This window comes from Dipodomys ordii, unplaced genomic scaffold, assembly GCF_000151885.1.
Source record: "Dipodomys ordii isolate 6190 unplaced genomic scaffold, Dord_2.0 Scaffold183, whole genome shotgun sequence".
Taxonomy (NCBI): domain Eukaryota; kingdom Metazoa; phylum Chordata; class Mammalia; order Rodentia; family Heteromyidae; genus Dipodomys; species Dipodomys ordii.
Genome location: NW_012267399.1, coordinates 2436017 through 2453042, shown reverse-complemented (window position 1 = coordinate 2453042; position 17026 = coordinate 2436017). Strand labels below are relative to the sequence as shown.

General features: G+C 40.3%; 1 protein-coding gene and 1 pseudogene across 1 annotated transcript in view; one reads left to right on the top strand and one right to left on the bottom strand.

Moving 5' to 3' along the window:
* Insc (inscuteable homolog (Drosophila)) overlaps window positions 1-17026 on the top strand; it is a 112211-nt gene that overhangs the window by 77812 nt on the left and 17373 nt on the right. The window contains exons 8-9 of the mRNA XM_013034130.1: window positions 11705-11876; window positions 16253-16431. Of these exons, the coding sequence (XP_012889584.1) occupies window positions 11705-11876; window positions 16253-16431 (351 nt within the window). The remainder of the gene's footprint in view (window positions 1-11704; window positions 11877-16252; window positions 16432-17026) is intronic.
* LOC105999166 lies at window positions 422-813 on the bottom strand (annotated as a pseudogene).

The following is a 17026-nucleotide window of genomic DNA, read 5'->3' as shown; positions in this document are numbered from 1 at the left end:
TGACATCTCAAGCAATATAGTATTTCAGAGAGTGAGCATAGTACATCTTTCCACTTTACATAGATTGTCTTTTATTTCAGCAAGGTTTTGAGTTTTCAGTGTTGATATCTTTAAAAAATGTTTTCTTCAACTAGTTGTACAAAGGATTTGCCATTTGACAGTGCAGTTTATGAATATAGAACCTCTTGATCACAATGTCATTCTTTTGAACATTCTCAAACACCCCTCCCACCCAACTCCTTACCTCAATTTTCTTAATTTTAGATTATGTATTGAATTTTTTGCCATTTAACAAAGCAATTTATGTATACAAAGCATCTTGGCTGGTCATCCTTCCAACATTTCCCTGCCCTTCTATTCATTCCTTCCCTTATTTTTCTCCATTCTGTGGCATATAAAATGCATTCTTGCCTGCATTAATTTAATAAAGTGCTATTTTCCCAAATATACAGTTTGTTGGACCTGTTCGTGCATCTTCACTAGCAGCTGGGGCATCTCCACCTTTATTATTTTTAGTATAAATTATTTGAGCTTTGTACTTTAAAAGTAATTTGATAAGTTCCCTACTAAGGAGCTCCTGAAGTGCTGGCCTGGCCAGGGAGTCATGAATCTTCAGCCTCAGAAGCCACAGCAGTTGGGAGCTTCTTTCCACAATTTGTTGTAGGTGGCTTTGTCAAACAGGACTGGGTGGTTGAGCTTGTCCTGAACTTTGCCTTTGGACCACTTCTTCTTAGCTTTGCCCCTAGACTTGCTTCCTGGTTCTTGTCTTTGCCAGATTCCAACATCTTTCTTCTTGTCATCCTTTAGTGGCATCGTGAAGCCTGGAGAGCAGTAGCTACCAACCACTGTGGCCTCATCAAGGTGTCAGACAGAAAGAGAGTTACTGCCTTGCACTTCCTTTTAGCTTTATTTCTAGCTGTGTTTGATGGTCATGTGTCACTTGCAAATCTTTTTGTTGTTGCTAACACATAGAAGATACAGTTTAGATATTGTCTACAATGGTATTACCAATTTCACTTACACAATTTAATAGTATATCGGTTTTGTTTTTCAGGGTTTCTTTTTTTATTGTGAAAATACTGTACAGAGGGGTTACAATTACATGGGCAAGATAATGAGTGCTGTTCTTATCAAGCATTGTAGACTCCTCCTTTGTTTCCCCTTCCCATCCCTTCCCATCCTCCCCCCGCGTCACCCCCAATTCTTCCCCTTCCCCCCCGCCCCCGCACCAAAGTTGTAAAGTTCATTTTCAACATAATGACTTGTACATCTCATTGTTGCAATGGGTCTACCTGTATCCCTATTTAAACGATTTGCTTTTCCCCTTTCCCTCCACAAATTATACCGACATCAAATACAGTGAAAGCAGGGGTTATACTATGGGGGAGGGACATACAAAGCAACAAAGAAATAATCTTATAAATGTGTTAGAAACAATTGCATGAAAGAAAAAAAACATTTGAATACATATCTTAGGGTTCATTTCCCTAACATCAACTTTCTGACCTTTTCTGCTTGACTCAGACATATACTAGCTATTGCAAATAAGGGAAACCATGGAACCTATGTTTCTTTGGGCCTGGCTTACTTCACTTAATATAATTTTTTCCAAGCCTTTACATTTCCTAACAAATGGGGCAATGTCATTCTTTCTGACAGAGGCATAGAATTCCATTGTGTATATACCACATTCTTGATCTATTCATCTACTGAGGGGCATCTGGATTGGTTCCATATCTTAGCTATGGTAAATAATGCTGCGGTAAACATAGTCATGCTGGTAGCTTTAGTGTGGTCTTGTTTGTGAACATTTGGGTAAATGCCCAAAAGTGGGATTGCTGGGTCATAGGGGAGCTCTATGTGGAGTCTTTTTTTTAGGGGTTCTATATACACAATCATAGGATCTATAAAGGCTGACAGTTTTGTTTCTTTTCTCATCCTTATATATTACTATTTCTTCTTTGTGTGTGATAGCATTGACCACACACGTTAAACAGCAGTCTGATGATATATGTCTTTGTCTTGTTCCTGCTCTCATACGGGATGCTGCCAATATTTCATTCACTCTCTCATTGTTGAGTATGATATCATTTTAATGCTTAGAAAACTGAGGCTTAAAGAACATAAATAACAAAGTTTGCAAATAGCCAAGCTCTTTACATTCCAGGGATTCTGTAACTTCCTTGTACCACAGGTATTTTTAGGATACCAGTGCTAAGCCCCAAATGTCCATTAGACTTACATGAATGATGGTTAAAAATAAAAAAATTCTAAGACTCCATTATAAACTACTTAAATCCAGGTTTCTGGTAGTAAAGTTCAGATATTAATATATTAAAACCTTTCACAGATGTTTGGAATCTTCTGAAAGCCAATGATCTGGAAGCACTTTGGGTATAATTCAGGTCCCAGCATTGCTTTTCTGAAAATTGGATGTTAGTAATCCTGACCCAAAGGGAAACTATCCCAGTGCTTTCAGATCACCTGCCTGAAATGTACTCTAAGTAAAATGCTTTGCTAACAGAGGACTTATTTTCTATTTATACTCTTGAGTGATACAAGGAATGATATCTCTCCACCAAAATAACTTATCACTGCTTTCTCTGCCTCTGTACCTTCCTCTCCTTTGCTTTATTAACTTGGTTACATAATCATTTTCTCCTATTGTTCCATTCCCTATTACACATCAAAAGTTGTACCTATCCGCTTTATCACCTAAAGTTTTAACCTAAAGTTCTTATTTGAAATAGCAATACAGGTTGAATGGAGTTGGAGTTATGTTGAGTTAATGAAGGATGTTATCTTATGAAGGCCTGTTTAATTTCTGTAACTTTCTATTGAAATGCCAGCTGTAGTACCATTCCATGAAACAAATACTTAATTTAATTTTTTACCATTTTATTTATTTAATTATTTTGTACCTTGAACCCATATTTTGAGCTTGAACTCAGGGTCATGCACTCTTATTTGGCCTTTTCACACAAAGTGGAAGCTTTATTACTTGAGCAACTCTTCACTTCCTTCTTTTTGCTAGGTAACTGGAGATTAAAGTCTCATGAACTTTTCTGCCCAAGCTGGCTTTAAACTATGATTCTTAGATCTCAGACTCCTTAATAGCTAAGATTAAAAAATCTGACCTGAGGGTTCATTATCCCATCAAAGGCCGTGCTCTGTCCCTTGACTCTTAATTGGTCTCAATTCCCTCTCTGACTACAAATGAATATTATTTTGGCTATATCCTGGACAACCTGACCTACTTTGCCTGGCCCCATAAACAGAATTCCAGTTGCTTTACTATTACCAAATGTGGGGTGTGTGTGTGTGTGTGTGTGTGTGTGTGTGTGTGTGTGTGTGTGTGTGTATTTCCCAATCCTTAAGTAAGTGGACAGAAAGGTGGAAGAAAAAATTAGGAGTCTACTGGTCATTTTCTGTCTCCCGTGGATGGATTTTTTTTACTGCAATTACATAACTTTGTTTGTTATAAATTAGTAACCAACTTCTCTGTCTTTCCCTAAAAACTAAACACATACACCAAAACTAATAAATGGTAGATCAGTACTAGTGATGTACAATGCCCCTGTGTAGACTAGCTTGTGTCCCTTTAATATTTGCATAAAAGCCACCACTGACACTTTTTCAAAAAGCAGGAGGAAAAGAACACTGCTTATAAATCTGACAAGGTTTATAAGTTGCATGGGTTTATCTGTTGCATGGCTTCCAGGCTTCTCTCACTCCCTAAGGAGAACCTCAGCATTTGCCAGCTTTTCCCTGTGTCCACATTCCAGCTGCACTGGCCCTGCTGCCCAGGTAATGCCCAGGCCAGACCATCCTCCTTGCCACTTGTATACTCACCCATGAGGAAAGTTTGGCCTCACTCCCAGGCCTATCCCATTCCATATGAAAGCTAATTATCTATAAGTGCTTCTAGCAGCAATTCCTTTATAAGGATACACAAGTGGTTTGATTAGATTGCTCTCTTGGCATCAAGTTTATGACTAGGGATGGGAAATGGATGGTTTGGAGATGGGGATTTTCCTGAAATGGGACTACAGTTTCAGGGAGCTGGCTTCAGGCTGGGCTACTCCTGGGTCAATCACAGCTGAGCGTTCCTAGTTAACCTGGCCTGCACCTAGTTACTCTCTTTCTTCCTTAATGGCCCCACTGAGGGAGGCACAAGATGAAGAGTTGAAAAGCAAGGCTTAGAGTCCCAGTCTGACCCTGGCATTAATCTGTCATGGAGCCTGAGCAATCTCCTTGCCTCTCTGGGTCTCTGTTTCTTCATTATTTAGCCTGCACTTTAGTCAACTGCTGTATGCTGAATGCTGAAGACCAAGATTCACATAACAGCTGCTTGGAGAGAGAGGTTGGAATTTAGTCAGGTGATGGGCATATAACCTGATCAAATCAATGGGTTGAATATCTTTATAGATGAGGTAGGTATTAAACCAGAGTGGTATGACAGCAGAAAGGACAAAGAAGTTTACTTAATTATTAATAAAAGGAACTTTCCTGGGTGCTGGTGGCTCACATCTGTAATCCCAGCTAATTAAGAGGCTGAGATCTGAGAATGGAGCTCAGGGACAGGAAAGTCAGTGAGATTCTTAAAAGCTAGAAATAGAGGTATGGTAGAACACTAGCCTTGAGGAAAAAAACCTCAGAGATAGCTCCCAGGATGAGTTCAAGCCCCAAGACTGTCATTAAATAAACAAATAAGTGAAATTTCTATCAAAAATACTTAACAATCCTTGATGTTTATGTACCAAATTTCATTGTGCTCAACTTGGTTAAATAGACTCATCTGGCCTGAAAAACATACAGACCGCAACACAATAATAGTAGAAGACTTTAACATCCATTCTGAAGATTATATAGATCATCCATGCCAAAAATAAGCAAACAAACCTTAGACTTAAATGACACTATAAACCATTTGGACCTAACAGACATCTATAGAATATTTCATCCAGCAGCTGTACAATATACATTCTTCTTGTGGGCCATGGAACTTTCTCTAAAATAGGTCATTTTCCAGGACAGAAAGCAAGTCTCAGCAAGTATTAAAAAAACTGAAATAATTTCCATTGTGCTGTCAGACTGTAATGCAATAAAGCTAGAGTTTAACATAAAATAAACTAAGAAAATACTCAAAGCATGGAGACTGAACAATACATTGCCAAAAAAACAGTAGGTCATAGAAAAAATAAGAGAGGAAATAAGAGAGTTTCCAGAATATAATGAAAATGAAACCACAACCTTCCATAACATCTAGGATATAGCAAAGGCAATTCCAAGAGGCAAGTTCATAGCCATGAGCACACACTTCAAATTAATACCCTAATGATACATCTTAAGCTCCTGGACAAAAAGAACAAACTAAACCCCAAATCAAGAGAAGGAACAAAATAATCAAGATTAGGGCAACGATCGATTAGAGACTTTAAAAATCTATACCAAAAACATCTTTATCTCTGAAAAGATAAAATTGATAAGTATCTAGCCATCATGATTGAAAGTGAAGGAAAATGACTCAAATAAATAAAATGAGAGAGAATAATGAGAATATCATAACAAATACAAATGAAATACAGAAGATTAAATCAAAAGATTACACCAAAAGTCTTTATTCAAATGAACTGTTCTGGCTTTTCTCTGTGATTAATTAGAGAGAAGAGTCTCAGAGGCTTCCCTGCCTGGGATGGCCTTGAACTGCAAACCTCCTCAGATCTCATTCTCCTGAATGGCTAGGATTACAAACATGAGCTACTGGCACCTGGTAGACTGGTTATTTTGGAGTAGTTCCTAGGATTTTTCTGCCTGTGTTAACCTCAAACCACAATCCTCTGGATGGATTTCTGAGTAGCTAGGATTATAGTTGTGAGCCATTACTGCCCAGCTAAGGAGTTAATCTTACACATTGCTAAAGAGTGTATAAACTGCTACAACTATGCTACAAAACAATTTAGCTACACTGACAAAGCTAAAGATGTCCAAATTCTATTCCTGAATAATTTTCTTTCTATATTAAGACCCCTAGGGAAGCTTACACATAATCCTTGAAGACATTCAGAAGAACATTTATAGTGGTACTGTTCAGTATAGCAAAAACTCAGAAACCACTCAAATGCTCATTGACAGGAGGATTCATACGTTAATTGCAAATGATTTATACTTTGAGTCACCATAACAGCAGTGAAAATAAAAGGACTATAGCCACATGCAACCACAGAAGGAGTTTCCATAAATATAATGCTGCCTGGAGAAGGAAGCATATTCCTAAGTACCCAATCCCATTTATATCAAATAGAAATTCTTGTAAAACCAAACAGCATACAGGTGAGATAACTTTAAAGGAAACAAAGTATGAGCACAAAACACAAGGTAATGGCCCACCAGAGAAAAGCATGGGCATTATAGTAGAGAAAGTATGTAGGGAATTATTTTGGTTTAATTTTAGTTCTAAGATTAGAATTTCTGAATATTTTGCATATAAATATATACAAGTAAGTGTTCTCATTTATTGTTATCCCTTGTAACTTTTCTCTGTATACATATGCTCTTTTGAAATGATAATATTTTTTTCACAAGCAGCTCACTACCAGAAGAAATCTGAAGCACAATTAGCAAAATAGAAGAAAATCAAGACAGTGAGAATTTAGTAATTGCATAGTGAAAGCTGTATAGATCCTTTAAGAAACCAGAAAGGAATCATGGTTCACAGTAGACAGGAGTGACTTTCTTGGAGTCAAGAATATGTGGAATTTAGCCGGGGGGCGCCGGTGGCTCACGCCTGTAATCCTAGCTACTCAGGAGGCTGAGATGTGAGGATCATGGTTCAAAGCCAGCCCAGGCAGGAAAGTTCGTGAGACTCTTATCTTCAATAAACTGCTAGAAAACCAGAAGTGGTGCTGTGGCTCAAGCAGTAGAGCACTCGCCTTGAGCGCAAGGACAGTGTCCAAGCCCAGAGTTCAAACCCCCTTTACGGACAAAAATAAAAAAAGAGTATGTGGAATTTATGTTCTTGTGCTTGCTGTTTCACTTAAATTTTTTTGTTATTATAAAGATGATGTGCAGAGGGGCTACCGCTACACAAATCTGGTAAAGAATACATTTCTTTTTGGACAGTGTCACCCCTTTCCTGGCCCTATCCTGGCTTGTTTCTTTAGTGCTCTACTTTCCCCTATCTGCCTTTGCTCACAATGCCTCCCATCTACTACATTATTCCTCTTCTTTCACTGGTCTTCAGGAACACCTCCAATCTATGTTGGTTCCTGAGGCTTAGGTCCAATTTACTTTCTTGCATTTATTACCTATTTACTGAAAGCCCAATGTATGCCAGTCCTGGAACAGCCAAAAGGAACAAAGCTGTGGTCCCAGGCTTGCAAAGTGGCTGGTGAAGAGAAGAGCCAGACAGACAAAGGAACAGAGAATGATATTCTCCAAATTGTTGGAGAATGAATGTCAGCTGTAGACCTGTTAAGAAAGCAGATTCTCAGGCCTCTCCTGAGATTCTGATAGAATGGGTTTGGTTGAGGCACTGAAATTTGCTTTCAAATGATTTACAAGTGGATATGATACAGTCAGGCCAGATATCTGGCTTGGAGAAGCAGTCTTTTAGTGTTAAAATGAGATAAAGACAGAGGAGCCCAAAGGGGCTCCCTCAGCTGGAATGTGTGCCATTAAGTCCAGAGTGGCTCCAGGTTCTCCAAGTAGAACATTTTTATTGGAGGACACTCTGCATGATGGTTATCTGTGGATATGAGTTACCTTTCCCACTGCAGAGGGTCACTTATCCCTGGGTTCCTATTACTACAGCACAAGTTCTGGCACGGCACACAGCAAGTGCTCAGGTTTACAAAGCTGTATTCTGGACTAGGGAGCTAGTTTGAGGGTCCTGGACCATCAGTTCTTTGGCCTTTATGATGTGTTCAGATTGGCTTATGTAAGCTTGTGTTTGGGAGCAGTAAAGGACACTGGTTTGAGTTTGACTGTTGTTACCAGTCTCTAAATCAGGCATTTGGGTATCAACTTCATCAGCAGTCAGGATGAGATTAAGGAGAGTGGATCAATTGAGATGTTTTCTCCTTAGAGACTGTGAAGTTTCTTAGCAACAGGCTTGATTCATGCTTGAAGGAGGAAAGGGGACAGGGCCAAATGATTAAGAGGTTTCTTGTGCTGGCAACAAGACTGCTTCCTGTTTCTAGGCCCAAAGAAGGCCCCCTTTCCTTCCTTGGGCCCATTGAGGCCCCTCTAAGGACCTGTTAGTTAAACATCTGGCATGAATCCAGTTCTGCCAGGGGCAGGCTGGCTGCTGTTTGTTCCCTTTTATTAAGCACATCTAGGTGAGTTTTATTGCGGACAGTTCCCTGGGCTCCTGTTTCCACATTTGTCTCCTTTGAATCTGAGATTGCCAACGGCTTTCACAGCTAATGGACCTTACAGCTCCCAAGAGCCATTTAGGGGAGGCACAGAGCTCAAGGGTGGTAATTAGTCAAAGGAAATGCAGACCTCAGGACACCCACTGGAGCTGAGTGGCAAAATGTGAAGATGTAGGGATAGGAGGCTCAGGCCTGTGGCAGGTGTAGAGAGCTTCAGCTCAGTCTTCTTCCTGTCCCCTGCCCCATCTCCACTTCCTATTCTTCACCAGGGAAGGCCTCGTTGGTGCTAGGTGGTAGTGTCCTAAGGCTTGTATTCTGGAGCATCTGAAAGGCTTCAGGAACACTACTGAGCTGCCATGACAAGCTACTGCTTCCTTTTATCCAAGTCTCACTTTTTGATTACTTTTTATTTTTAAAAATGCTATCTTTAGGTAGTTGTACAAAGGGATTTCACTTCAATATATCAGTTTATGAGTACAGTATATCTTGATCAGTATTATCCCTTTCATCATCTCCCCCATCTCTCCCAACCGAGCCCATCCCCTCAAATTACCTAGTTGCATTAATATATATATATATGTGTGTGTGTATATATATACATATATATTTATGTATATATAATGACTGTATTTTCCCACTCTTTCTTCTTCCATTCATCTGCCCCACTATCCTTTACCTCCCTCTTCCTGACCATGTTTCTGTTTCTTGGTATTTATTTTGTTAAACTTTTAGTTACTTGTTCAGAGAAGTTACACCATGGCAAACATATCTTGCATATACCATACTTTAGACAGCATGTTTTTATATGTATGAATAGGACCTTGAATATGTTTTCATATGTGTTTATAATTTAGATCTAACTTCCACATAAGAGTGAAAATAGGTGCCATTTGTCCCTGAGTCTAACTTAATACTATTTTTAAGTCTATGCATTTTCTTGTGACATATTATTCTTCCTGATGGATGATTAAAATTCATATGTATATATATATTCATATACACACATCACTTTTGTTGAGCCATTCACCTGTTGTAGGACATCTGGGCTGTTTCCATAGCTTGGCTGCATGGAATAGTACAGTAATGAACCTGACTGTGTAAGTATAAGAATATTAGAACTTTCTGAAAGAGAAAGGCAGAAACTTCTTGAGTAGAATTCTGAGGGGTCAGCAAATAGGAGAAAAAAAATTGCCGAATAGGATTGTATAAAGCTAAAAAATCTGCACAATAAAGGACATAGTTATTAGAGTAAAAAGACAGCCTACAGAATGAGAGATCTTTGCCAGCTCTATCTGACAAAGGCCTGCTACCCAGAATATACAAGGAGCTCAATTCTAAATTCCTAAAGAATCAACAACCCAACTAATATATAATATAAATCATAGAGATTTATATTAGATATTTCTCAGAAGAAATAAAAATGGCCATGAATGGTACATGAAGAAATGTGTAACATCTCTGTCAATAAAGGACATGTAAATCAAAACTAGAGAGAGATTTCATCTCTCTCTAGTAAGGATGGCCATCATCCAGAATAAAAACAATAAATGCTGCTGGGGATATGGGAAAAAGGAACTCTATTACACTATTGGTGAGAATGTAAGCTAGTATAACCACTATGGTAGACAGTTTTGAGATTTCTCAAAAAATGAAAAATAGAAGAGTGAGGGAAGGGGTGACATTGTCCAAAAGGAAACGTACCTTTTACCTGGCTTATGAAACTATTACCCCTCTGTATATCACTTTTGTCATAACAATAAAAATTCTTGAAATAAAAATAATTAAACATAGAACTAGCCAATGATCAATGATGCCAGTCTTGGGCATTTATCCAAAAGTTACAAGTTAGGATACAATAAAGACACTGGTACAACCTGTTGTTTCTTGATAAGTTTTGAGATCATGTTCCACTCTCAAGAGGAGGCAAGATGTTCTATTAAAACCTATGCCCTTAGCTGGGAAGGTGGCTCAGCGGTAGAGTGCTTGCCTTGCATGCATGAGGTCCTGGGTTCAATTCCTCAGCACCACGTAAGCAGAAAAAGCCGGGAGTGGTGCTGTGGCTCAAGTGGTAGAGCACTAGCCTTGAGGTGAAGAGCTGAGGGACAGTGCCCAGGCCCAGAGTTCAGGCCCATGACTGACAAAAATAAATAAATAAAACCTATGCCCTGGGGCTGGGAAGGTGGCTCAGTGGAGAGTGCTTGCCTCATATGCATGAGGCCCTGGGTTTGATTCCTCAGTATCACATAAGAAGAAAAAACTGTGGCACTGTGGCTTAAGTGGTAGAATGCTAGCCTTGAGCTGAAGAGCTGAGGGACAGAGCCCAGGCCCAGAGTTCAATTCCCATGACCGGCAAAGAACAAACAAATAAATAAACAAAAGCCTATGCCTTGAAGCAAGACAGATCCATTGGTACAAATTCCAAATCCAAGACTTATGGAGTTAATCATCTAAGCTAAGTCAACAAACTTTTGTTGCCATTTTCCTTTTTGGAGAATGAGGATAATAATTCTGACCTCAGAAGGTTGTTGTAATGGACCAGTGGTGTAGTCTCATATGTACTCTTCTTAGTTAGGAGCCTGGTACCCTATAAGCACTCACTAACCAGAATCTATTAGTATCAAAAGGGATCTGACAGGGGCAGAGCTGGAAAATGGAAGTCTGTGTCTGGTATTTGTGTACACACCAAGCTTGAATGTCTCTGGGAGAGAGCAAGGTTTTTATAGTAGCAGTTCTTTTTCTATGGGGGAGATGGTGGAGGATAAGATGGGGGAAAGAAAAATCGTTGAGCTCAGATTGCTGCTAAAACCAAATATGTGAAGAGGAAGTCAACATTTGTGGGCATGTCTCCTAGCTAAGGCAGTACCTTCTCTATCTCCTTTACTTCCCTCAACATCCTGCTGAAGTGTGAGGGAATCATCTCAGAGAGACTAAGTGACTAATGCTAAGTCATAAGGCATTGAAGAAGGAGCCAGAATTAGAGCTCAGGTTGTGATAACTCTAAGAGATTGTCCTTTGTATGACATTTGGCTGTGGCAGATGATTAAGGCTAGGCTCTGCACACCTGGTTTGACATTTGCTATGTAGAAAGGCCAAGAGAGGTTGCTGATCTCTGCTGGAGTCAAAATCAAGGCCCTCTACTTCCCAGTGTAGGTAATTTGGGGGATAGGGACTCATCATCAAATTGTCTCTGGCTCCACAAGGAATCTGAGGTATTTTGAGAAGCCACAACTGGCTGTGTGTGGTGTTGGGTTTCTAGGGTTTAATCTTATTACTGTCGTAAACTGTGGTACCCTCTCAGGATGCACCAAGCTCTTTCTCTCCCTCTGCAGGTGGATGGTGTTTTGTGCTTAGCCGACATTTTGACCGATGACAGCCACTCAGAGGCCACTCGGGCTGAGGCTGCAGCTGTGGTAGCCCAAGTCACCTCCCCACACCTGGCCTTTACTCAGCACCTCAGTAGCTTCCTGGAGAGCATGGAAGAGATTGTGACAGCCCTTGTCAGTGAGTCACCCTGGGTGGGTGGGGCCCTTGGTTGAGAGGACTGCCAAATAGTTGAAGGCCCAAAAGGTCTTCCTGTCTTGCTGTTCACCAAACCCATAATCTATGTAAGTTAGCACACTAGCTGAAACACTACCATTATTGGATCAGAGTCAGGATTTAGAGCTTTATTGTCAAGAGAGTGCTATTAAAAATGCATGTAGCCATCTGAAAAGCAACTTGAATTGGGTTTGGATTGAGATTAAATGAGCTTTTGGAAGGAGTTTAGGATAGGGGATTCTAGGATAGAATTAAATGACCTTTCTGAAGGAGTTTAAAATAGGGGAGTCTAGGGAGGAATGAAGCCCCAAAGATTCTAAGGTCTCAGCTATCAAGAATCAGAGCATTAATGACTAGAGAGATGATTTCTACAGCTTATCACAATCTCCTGTGGAAAATTCCACCATTGACATTTCCACGTAATGGAGTCATAAAATCATTGATTCTTCTAAAGCTCTATTCAGACATATGTACTTTGGGCCAAAAAACAAACAAAAATCATAGTTTGATGACTAGAATATACTCTTTTTTCTGGTTTCCTTGTGATAAATTGCAGAAACTAGAAGGATTTGACTGGATAATAATCCTTAGGAAACTTATTTTTAAAATCACGTCCTTTCTTTAAAAATACCAGTAGTGCTCTGCTGAGCACTGGTGGCTCATGCCTGTAATCCTAGCTACTTAGGAGGCTGAGTTCTGAGGACTGCAGTTCAAAGCCAGCCTGGGCAGCAAAGTCCATGAGATTCTTCTCTCCAGTTAATTACCAAGAAAGGCACAAGTGGAGCTGTGGCTCAGGTGATAGAGTACTAGATTAGAGCATAAAAGCTCAGAGGCAGTGCCCAGCTCCTGAGTTTAAGTCCCAGGATGGGTACACATATACACACAAAGTATTGGTAGTGACCTGCTTCTAGTTCTATTTCTATCTTTGCCCCATCTCTATATCTACATCTTAACAAAACTGAATGAAAGAAAACTTAGGGTTAGCTCTTAGAGTCACCATGCCAGGAGATACTAGGAACAGTTTTCACTGAAGGGCAGCAGAGACCACTGGAGTAGGAGCTAGAACATTTGCGTTTAGGTTCATCCATTCAGCAAATACCTATTGACTAGTGACCCCAGGAGGGGCCTTGTTTGGGATTTTGTCATGCACCACATGACATTTTAAGACTGACCTGACAATTTTCCTGATATATACAATAAGAGATCACAGCCACTTTCCTCAAAGGATTTCTAGCTCTTGGATTTTCCATCTGCAAGTACTTTACACATGGGAGATGCTAGTTAAGTTGACTTTATGGATGATTCTGGCCATAGAGACAGTGGCACTCTCACTGGCTAAGCTAGGATAAATTGTCCTTCCAATCTCCACATTGATTCAAAACCAAGAAACCATGGAAGGCAGTTGTAGAGATCCTAAGCTGGAGGGGACTCAGGAGCCTTAGGCTGTAAGAGAAGCTTAGGGCAAAAGAGGTAGAGGAATGATCATAAGACTCCACAGTAGTTTTAAGATTCACCGTGCCAGGAGTCTTGTACCACTGGAGCCTGGCAGGAACAAATGAGTTGAAGAAAGTCCAGAGGAAGACCACAGTAAGGGAATTTGTGTCCTATTTTCAATTGACAAGCAAATGTACTGATGAAAGGAACAGTCATTAATAAACCATAGCTGGTTGTTGTAAGAAACACCTAGAACTCAAATTCTAGATTATACTGGAAAATCTCTCAAATGAAAAATACTATCAAATAATAAAGCAAGTGAACCCAAATCTGAATAGTCCAAAATGACCTATATCTATTGCCCTATGTCTACCCATGCTTCCTTGCCCAAGCTGGCTTTCTCTCCGGAAAAGTGAACTATTCTGTTCTTATTTATTTCATACTGGTGAAGATTCATTGTAGAGTCCCCTATGAGATTCAGCAAATGGAATATATCTTCTGGGCAGGAAGCCAGAGCTCTTGTTCTTTGGTGGGAAATAGCCCTCCGATTTCTTGCCATTCCCTGGAAACATTTATAAATGAGTCACTGGAATCCTTAATTTAATCTTCCTAACACATCCCAGGTGACTCAGACCATAGTTCAAATAAATGTGCAGCAAAATTAAAAGGCACTTAGATGCTTGTACTAATAATTGCTGTGTCGGCAGCAATGGCAACTGCATGAAAATGAGGGGGAATGTTTGGACCAAGAAGAAGTCTTGCAGCAAAGTGGACCGTTGAATTCTATAGTCCATACCAAGGCCTGACTATAAAGAAGTTAGACTGGGACAGGTTGGATGAACCTAGTGGTTCCCTCCAAATCAGGATATGGGGTGATCATTGGATATGAGGAATCATAGAATTCTTAATTCCTTGGCTATGCTATCGTCCCAGCCCTAGGTGGTTAGATCAAGGTTCTAAGTTGCTTAATGGAAGACATGTCTGGGCTGTGGAAAACATCACTGTGCAGTGGTAAGTGTTACTTCCTTGATAGACCTGAAACTAAGTCTGTGGGAGGATAAAAAAGGGGTTGAAATAAGAGGCAGCCTGGAACAGAAAAAAGAACGGGAATTTAGGAGTCAGGCAAATCTTGTTTTGATCCTAGCCTCCAAAAATTTCCTACTGCACAGAAGACCTCACCAAACAGCTTATCATTTAAACTCTCAGTTCTTTCACTTGTAAAATTTTTATAAACACTAGATTATTATAAGGATTTAAAACATATACAATAGTGTCTGGAAAGAACAGATAACACTCAAAAAATGTTACCTGCTGCTGCTAGCTTCTCTGAGACTACAGTACCACATCTGTAAATAGTAATAGTCATTTTCTACTTTGAGGATGTTCAGAATTTAATGTCTCAGTGCAAGATGCACTGCAAATGTTTAACCAGTGTTGTTGCCTTATCATTTTTAGATAGTGACCAATAATTGCACTCACTAGAAAGTGCCAAGCGGTACCAGTGGTAGTATCAGAACCCTGAAGCACAGAATGTGGAGACCAGAACTTGGTACCAGGATGAATACAGTCCAACTCTGTCTCTTGAGCTTTCTTCCTCTCCTGATGGCTATTTTCTGACTCAGTCTTTTCCTCCTGTGATTTTTGTAGCAGAATTGTCAGGAGGAGAGCCCTGGGACTGATGCACATGGATTGGTGATCACGTTTGAGATGAGAGTCAGAAATCAGGTCCTTTGGGATGGGCCGAGTCCATTGGAAGTTCTGAGGCTCATGGATATGTGATAGATGGTTGAGGGATAGAAATTGTCCCACTCAAAGACCCTAGTACAAATAAAATAGTAAATGGGGACATATGCTTAGAACTGAGCTGGTGCCAACTACCATTCAGCGAGTGGATGCAAGACTTTCTTGACCAAAAGGAAATACTCAGGCTCTACAGATAGAAGCTGGAAGGGTAGAGTCTCTGCTTTAACTTTAGCCTCTTTGTTGAGACAGATTTAGTAACAATAGAGGGCACATTATTGGGAAGACACATGAACTGAAAATTCTTTCCTGCTTCACAGCTTTTATACATGCTGTTCTTTTGGCATAGAACAGTCCCTTCTCCAAATATTTCATGACTGGTCCCTTTCCTCCCTTGAGGTCTCAGCTGTAGCATTGTATTAGTAGGGACACATTTCTTATATGTCCCAGTAGATCTCTCTCTATATATCTCTATATATTTATATCTCTATATATCTATATATACACATATATATACACATATATACATATTATAATTTGCATATATATCAGGGTTTTTTTCTGTCAGTCATGGGGCTTGAACTTAGGGCCTGAACACTGTCCCTGAGCTCTAGAGTGTTCAAGGCTAGCACTTGACCAATTTGAGCTAGAGCACTACTTCCAGTTTTCTAATGGTTAATTGGAGAGAAGAGTGTCACAGACTTTCCTGCCTGGGCTGGCTTTGAACCTTGATCCTCAGATATCAGCTCCCTGAATAGCTAGGATGATATAATTATATATTATGTAATAAATGTGTGTGTGTGTGTGTGTGTGTGTGTGTTTCAAGCTCTTTTTCTCTTCCCCACTAATAGAGTATAAATTATCTGACCTGGTCAGGACATGATCTAGTTTGTTCATCATCCCATCCCAAGAGAGCAGGTGTATATGCCACATGGTGTTCAGTAGTCCCTGTTGATGGAACAGTGAATAGGTGTCACACAGTAGGTTTCCTCACAGCTCTGCCATCTGTATAGACAGGTACATTTCCCTCCCTAGTAATATTTTTATCTATAAAATTGATATTATAACACCACCCAAATTATCTCCCAGAGCTATGGGAAGCAAAGGAGATCACTGGTGGGAAAACCCTTGACCTGGAAGCTTTCTTCTTCCCCTCTACCATCCAGAATTGTGCCAAGAGGCCTCATCTGGGGAAGTCTTCCTGCTGGCCTCTGCGGCCCTTGCCAACATCACCTTCTTTGACACAATGGCCTGTGAGGTGCTTCTGCAGCTGAATGCCATTCGCATCCTCTTGGAAGCCTGCAGTGACAAGCAGAGGGTGGACACGCCTTATACCCGGGATCAGGTAAGATGCTCAGGAGGGCCCAGACCACATACCTGTACACTGGGAGGAAGCTAGAACTCAGGTTTCTTGGGCGGAGGGTTGATTGCATGGCCTGACATCTCATGGTCAGTCCTATTAGTGACTTTTCTGACATACTGAGCCTTGCATTCTGTAGGAGAGTAAAAGAATAATCTCCTAACATCTCTTATTGACTTTGCTGTCTCTTTAGGACTTCCCAAACCACTTTGTTCAGCTCAGCCATTACAGGGTCTTCCTCTGTCTCCATTCATATTACCCACTCAGAGGCAGAAAAACCTGTGGCCAGGTCCCGGAACGCCTGTGTTTCAGGCATGTTGATACCTATCTGACATTGCACCATCACTCTGACATTCTGAGATTTTTATCCCATCCTGCCCCTATCTACCCTTGGCCTTCTCTCTCCCCATCAACGGTATCATGGTAGTGCAACAGGTTATATATAAAGTCTGTAAATGTTGCCAGATACCCAGGTTATAAGTTAGATGATCTCTCTACTCAACCCAGCTCACCCCTGCCAGGATATAGTATTCCAGTCCCATCTGTTTCTTACAGATTCCTCTCTTAGCTGAAGTTGTCT